Raw genomic sequence first — 7746 nt, forward strand, 5'->3', positions numbered from 1 at the left:
TAGACTATAGACTAGACTATAGACTAGACTATAGACTAGACTATAGACTAGACTATAGACTAGACTATAGACTAGACTATAGACTAGACTATAGACTAGATTATAGATCAGACTATAGACTAGATTATAGATCAAACTATAGACTAGACTAAAGATTAGACTATAGACTAGACTATAGTCTAGACTAAAGACTAAACTATACACTAGACTATAGACTAGAGAAAAGACTAGACTAAAGACTAGACTATAGACTAGGCTAAAGACTAGACCAAAGACTAGTCTATAGTCATTAGTCTAGTCTAATAAATATACTATAGACTAGAGTATAGGCTATACTATATACTATAATACGAGTTGACTATAAAGTAGACTATAGACTAGAGTATAGACTACACTATAGACTAGATTAATTTTAGTTTTAACAAAATTTCCCTTTCCGACTTTTCTTACAGAAATTCTCAACTGGTTCATTGAATTACGCAAAAAATATGGTCCTACATTTCGCCTTTGGCTCGGCAAAGACCTCATGGTATTTTTCACCGATCCCGAAGACGTCAAACAGTTGCTGAGTAACAACACCCTGCTATACAAATCAGAGAACTATAATATTTTGAGTCCTTGGTTGGGTAAGGGCCTTTTGACTAATGGTGGTGAATCGTGGCATACACGTAGAAAATTATTAACTCCAGCTTTTCATTTTCGTATATTAAGTGAATTTAAAGAACCCATGGAAGAGAATTGTAAAATATTAGTAAGCAAATTGAGGGAGAAGGCAAACGGTGAACAATTTGATATATATCCTTATATAACACTATTTGCACTGGATGCCATTTGTGAAACGGCCATGGGCATTAAGAAACATGCACAAATGCAAAGTGAATCGGAGTATGTGAAGGCGGTACAGAAGTGAGTAGAAAAGGAGGAAGAAAATATTCAACTGAATTTAAATGAGTTTTGTTTTTCTTTTAGAATTTGTCACATTTTACACAAAAAATCCTTTTCCTTTTGGCAGCGCATAAATATATTCTTTAAATTTACTAAACCTGGAAGGGAAAGAGATGAGGCTCTTAAAATTTTACACAATGAAACAAATCGTGTTATTAAATTAAGGCGTAAACTTTTAGAAGATTCTCAAATACACAATATGAATGATGCCCAAAAAGCCGATACTATTGTGGGACAAAAAAGACGTTTAGCTTTTCTCGATATGTTGCTGATCTCTCAAATGGAAGGAGTACCTCTTAGTGATCGTGAAATACGTGAAGAAGTTGATACCTTTATGTTTGAGGGTCATGATACGACTAGCTCAGCCATAGGATTTGCCATATATTTACTCTCCCAACATGCCGATGTCCAACAACAGGCCTACGAAGAAGCAATAGCTCTTGAGGGCCGTGAGAAGGAGGCCATGCCTTATTTGGAGGCGGTTATCAAAGAAACATTACGTCTTTATCCCTCAGTACCTTTCTATTCTCGCCGTATTACCGAAGATCTTAATGTTGGTTCTCTTATTGTGCCTAAGGATGCCAGTATTAGTATTTTAACTTATATGGTACATCGTGATGAGAAAAATTTTCCCGATCCCGAGAAATTTGATCCTTTACGTTTCTTGTCGAAGGAAAATAATTTACATCCCTTTAGTTTTGTAGCCTTTAGTGCTGGTCCCCGTAATTGTATTGGACAAAAATTCGCCATGTTAGAATTGAAATGTTCTTTGTCGTATCTTTTGCGTAATTTTGAATTTTTACCCGTTAAAGATTTTAAACCACAACCATTGGCCGAATTGGTTATGAAAAGTGGTAATGGAATACAGATTAAATTGAAGATGCGTTAGGGAGGTTTTAATACATTTAAAATTTTTTAATATATTTTAAAATTTAAACTCTTGTGTTTTCAATTATTTAGTTAAGGCAAAGTAAAATAGACTAGACCTGAGACTAGAATCTAGACCAGAACATGCTAAAGACTGGACTATAGGCTATAGGGTTCTATAAATGGACTTTAGATTAATCGAACAATCGACTTTTGGTCGAAAAAAGTCGAAGTCGATCATTTTGTTGAAAAAAAGTCGATAACTCAACTATCGTCTATGAAAAAAGTCGAAAAGCCTACTTTGTAAATAAAAGTCGAAAACTACAAAATTTCATCAAAAAATTTTAGAACAGGCGAATCGAAAGAATCAGAAAATAGTCAAAAAGTCAAAAAAAAAAAAAATCAAAAAGTTGAAAAAAGTCAAAAAATGTCGGAAAAAGTCGACTATTTATAAAATACTAAAAGTCTAAAAGTTTTGACTTTAATTATATGAAAAAAGTCGAAAAATCGAATATTCATAAAATGGAAAAAGTCGAAAAGTCGCCTTTTCGTTTCAACTATAGAACCCTAGTAGGCTAGGCCTTTGAAGGGAAAATTGTAATCGTGAACTTGTTGTGAATAATTCGTTCACAATAGTTGATTTTGTATGGAACAGCTGTTTAATGTTTACAAAATTCTATCAACAAATTTCAAAAAAGGGGAATTTACTTTCACGAACGTTCGTGAACGAAAAAAGTGAAAAGGGAACATATTTCACATGAAATAATGATTAGCAATAGTGGTGTATATATATATAGTAGACTATAGTGCTACTTTAGTTTTGTAAAATGTTATGGCCTATAGCCCTATGGAATCTAAATCGATGCCAACAAAAGCGACCAAAAAGCTTTTCACATAATCGAAAATATTCTAAACTTTACATAATACATACACAATAAGGAAGTTAATATCTTAGAATATTTATAATAAATAATTGTAATAGATTTGCTATAATGATTTTACCCATAAATATTATAGCAACTATATTCAGCTGCAATAAATTCCTCCAATTGCTTTCAAACTGTTCAAACTGTTAATTTGGCAAAAATTCTTTTATAGTACATATTTTCTACGATAATGAAGTTCTTTTATTTAATGACAAAGTTTGTTTTCATTATGTCATTTTAAGGGTTTGCTGTTCCCCTTAAAGCTATAAGAACTGTGGTAAAAAGCTTTGAAACATATTACCCTTTCAATATGTTTAGAATACTAACAGTTTTGTGGATTATAAAAAGCAATATCGATAACATTAGTTAAAAGGAAACAGTATTTAGAATCAGCAAAAACATGGTAATTATTGTACTGACTCAAGAATGTACTTTTTTATGACTACTACATACCGCCTGCATTAGGAGTCTTGTAATAACTTACAAGTAACTATAATATAGTAAATGAGGACATTCACTTAGAATGACTACTACATACCGACTACATTACATTACTAGTACTTATTTTTACGTAGTAGGCGCCGTGTGCGTTTTCTAACATTTGAAAGATTGTTGGATGATTAATCAGTAAACTGAGTATTTTTTGACTCCTTTTGATGACCTAAAAGTGATTAATAAGTTAAGCGCTTAAAAATTTATTCGAAAATGATCCCGATATATGATTGAAACTGTTAAAAAAAAAAAAAAAAAAAAAAAAAAACAATAACAAAATGTATAGCAATCATAAATTGATCATCCTGGTGTTTAATATATGATGGTTTTGAAAAAAACTTATTTTATGATCATATTTCAAGCAGTTGGAAGATCTGAAATGATTTCTTATGTAATTGTTTTTGATTGCAATGGAACAGCAACACTTACACTTAAAAAAGACTCGAAAACGATTAAAAATCGAAGGGGCTCAGAAAAGACTCTTTTAGAAGAGTTGACAAATAATTTTGTGTGGCCTAAAATTAAATGTATAATTATTTCAATTAATGTTATATTTATAAAGTCGATTATTTGTCAAAGAAATTGAAAAAAATTTGCTTTAGTCAAGGGAGACATCTTCTACGGACGATGTCTCCCAATATATATTGTAGTTATATTTCGCGCTTTCGGAAGATCAAAAACTATTTTCTGTTGTATTGTATTTGTCTGTAACAAACATACAAATCACTCAGAATAGACTCAAAAAAACTATAATATGATTCCAAAATAACTCTAAAAAGATTAAAAAATTAGTCAGAACTGATCAGATGTGGGGCTCGCAAACGACTCGTTTAGAAGAGTTGCAGGTAGGGTACTATTTTCTCCTGCCAAATTTATCATATATGACCAGAAAATGATAGCATTTATGATCATTTTAATCGTGCGGAAGAGTCATAAATTACACGAATGTGATCAAAAATTGAAAAAAAAAATGCCAGCTGGGTATGTACCTAGTACATTAACTAAGGTCAAAATGGGAACAATATGGGCCTTGGACTCAGAAAGAGAAATAAACTACCGTTTAGCTAATCATAATATAAATTTACAGGCAGAAGTCCGAGCAATAACGGAATAATAACGAAATTAGATTAAAAAGAAATATTGTGCCCACAGGTTTACAAAGAGCTAGAAGGCAATTAGGACAATATCAGGTAATAGAATTAAATCTTAGGCCATATTGGATTGTAAGGTAAGGTTTACATTATATTTATACAAGACCACTCGGGAGTAGTCGGCAACGAAGGGGTAAATGTAAAAGCTTTAACAGGAAGGGAGCTCGAGGTTGTTAACGTGACGAACGCCAAACCATTCAACGCGACTAAAGATGATTTAAAAATATTGGTAAAAGAATGTCATAAGACTACTTGGTGGGTGGAACCATAAAAAATCTATAAGAGTAAGACGATAAATCTTCTCTATGATGATTAGTATGATGGTACGTGTTCTGAGTAGACATACAGGATTATGAATACATCTAAACAAAATTATACATGAGGATTGTAGAGCATGTGGAGAAATATCCTATAAAGGAGTAATCTAAGGTTAGTATGATAGTACGAATACTGAAAAGACACAAAGAATTACGAATACATCTAATGAAAATTGGAAGTGCGATTTTAGACGAATGTAGAGCATGTAGAGATTACAGTGAAACTCTGGAACAATTTGTTTTGTCACTGTTAGGTTCAAGTATCTTGGAAGTGATGTTTTTCCGGAAATAATATTTCTCACCAACACTGGTTGGAAAATTCTAAGGAATAACGTCCAGCAAAAGGAGTCTCTGAACTTTATAGTACATTCAATAACAAGAGACCCCATAGTGGCATAGATATATATCTTCGGATATGATGTAGTACATTAGTTAGATAGTTAGTTAGTTGGTTAGTTAGTTAGTTAGTTGGTTAGTTAGTTAGTTAGTTAGTTAGTTAGTTATTTAGTTAGTTAGTTAATTAGTTAGTTATTTAGTTAGTTAGTTAGTTAGTTAGTTAGTTATTTATTTAGTTATTTAGTTAGTTAGTTAGTTAGTTAGTTAGTTAGTTAGTTAGTTATTTAGTTAGTTAGTTAGTTAATTAGTTAGTTATTTAGTTAGTTAGTTAGTTAGTTAGTTAGTTAGTTAGTTAGTTAGTTAGTTAGTTAGTTAGTTAGTTAGTTAGTTAGTTAGTTAGTTAGGTAGTTAGTTGGTTAGTTAGTTAGTTATTTATTTAGTTATTTAGTTAGTTAGTTAGTTAGTTAGTTAGTTAGGTAGTTAGTTAGTAAGTTTGTTAGTTAGTTAGTTAGTTAGTTAGTTAGTTAGTAAGTTAGTAAGTTTGCTAGTTAGTTAGTAAGTTTGTTAGTTAGTTAGTTAGTTAGTTAGTTAGTTAGTTAGTTAGTTAGTTAGTTAGTTAGTTAGTTTGTTAGTTAGTTAGTCGCCAGACGATCTAAATCTATTTAAATTGTTCCCAAAAGGTTAGAGTTACCAAAATCGATTTAATCTAATTGTAGTCAAATTGGCTAGAATCAGTTCAATTCTAGTTGATCTAACTTGAATCTTCTTATACTAGCCATATTGGCTAGTCGCACCAAATCGACTCAGACTAATTATAACAAATTCAATACAAACACTACAATTTTCATCGATCTAACTAGAATCGCCTGATTTAGTCGACTTGTCTATAATCGATTAAGTTCTATTCAATAATTAATCAAAAATTTGTTATAAAGGTTATTAATACATTGCACATTATACACCTAAAGCATTATATGTGTGTATGTTCGTACATATAATCCTGTTATATTATTACTATTAAATTAGTAAACAATCCATCTTAGTATTAAATACATTTAAATAAAAAAGTATTTGTTAAAAGTATAACTATTTAACTTTTAATCTTTTCTAATGTCCATGAACAATTACTGTTTACCATTTTTCAAATTAAAATAAAACTTGAAAAACTTTAGATAATTAACTTAAATTAAAACTAAATACATATTTGAGTTCAAAAACTAAAGCAATATTATGAACTAAGTATTTTATTGTACACTTTTAAATAAATAACAACAAAATACAAAAAGCATTAAAATTGACCCTGAAAAGAGAAAGAATTTATTTTGGAAAAAAAGAAAACTGCAATTTCTATATGTAATTATATAAGTATAAAGAAAAGCGAAAATTTTCTATTTAATTCTATTCATATCACTCATACGTCGTGTTTGTACTTAAATATTTTTAGTCCACTTTATTAAGCACATTTAGAAAATTTATAAAACATATCTTGTTCTATGTGATGATAGGGTTGCTAAGCTATACAAAACTAAGGTTAAAGTGGGATTTTAGGGATTACAAAAAAAATAATACTTTAATAGTGCAAAATTTGGAATCTTTAGTTTTCTATTGAGGGCATTTTCTTTATATAAAGGAGATTTTTTTAATATTTTATAGGAATTTTAAAAAGGTATAGTATGTCAGTATATCTGTTGTATGTTTAAACTACTCTATAATACAGTACATTTACCAGTTGTAGTACCGGCCTTAATTTCTCTACAAATATTGTAGATTCTTCATGTTCATTTCTATGACTGTATGTTGGTATCTTGTGTATTTACTTAGCTACTCTGTGTTAGTATAGAAGAAAATTTATTTTACTCTAATTTCTCTAATTACATTTCAATGTACAACATACTCCATTCATGTTATTTCCCCCCTCTTCACATTGGATTCATCTTCATTACGAATGAACGACGAAGAGGAAAAATATTTAGAAAAAACAACAAGTATTAGGAACTATGTATGTTTATTTTTATAAATTAGTACTACAACTACATATGTAGTTAAAACATGTGTAAATTTATGAAATATAACATTTAGTTGTCCACACTTAAGTACCAGCAAGGATAAAACAATATAAATAGTACCAATTTAGGTAAATAAAGGTACTTTTATGTAAAGCGACTTTTGTCTAAAAAGGTACGAAGTTGATGTGTTACGTTTTTAAACATCTTCGATGGTTTGTTTAAAGTTATTCAGATGAACGTAAAAATGAACTGGATTGTTTTTGCAAATGTGTCGAATAGTATGTCGCTTTTCGCTAACGGACAAATTGTAATTGTAAGGTACAGATAATAATTAGGGAGGATGTCTCTAGTTGGTAGGGAACATACAAAGGAAATGGCAAAACCTATAATTTAACAACTTGATAACTCGATAGCTTGATAACTAGATAACTTGATAACTTGGTAGCTTGATATTTTGGTAACTTGATTACATGACTACTTGATAACTTTATAACTTGATAACTTGATAACTTGATAATTTGATAATTTGATAACTTGATAACTTGATAACTTGATAACTTGATAACTTGATAACTTGATAACTTGATAACTTGATAATTTGATAACTTGATAACTTGATAACTTGATAACTTGATAACTTGATAACTTTATAACTTTATAACTTTATAACTTTATAACTTTATAACTTTATAACTTTATAACTTTA

General features: G+C 29.9%; 1 protein-coding gene across 1 annotated transcript in view; it reads left to right on the plus strand.

The window, feature by feature from the left end:
- LOC111680902 (probable cytochrome P450 4s3) overlaps positions 1-1882 on the plus strand; it is a 6661-nt gene extending 4779 nt beyond the window's left edge. The window contains exons 2-3 of the mRNA XM_046947060.1: positions 417-906; positions 970-1882. Coding sequence (XP_046803016.1) covers positions 417-906; positions 970-1834 — 1355 coding nt within the window. The 3' untranslated portion in view covers positions 1835-1882. The remainder of the gene's footprint in view (positions 1-416; positions 907-969) is intronic.
- The last annotated feature ends 5864 nt before the right edge of the window (positions 1883-7746 follow it).

The sequence above is a fragment of the Lucilia cuprina genome, chromosome 3 (genome assembly GCF_022045245.1).
Source record: "Lucilia cuprina isolate Lc7/37 chromosome 3, ASM2204524v1, whole genome shotgun sequence".
NCBI lineage: Eukaryota > Metazoa > Arthropoda > Insecta > Diptera > Calliphoridae > Lucilia > Lucilia cuprina.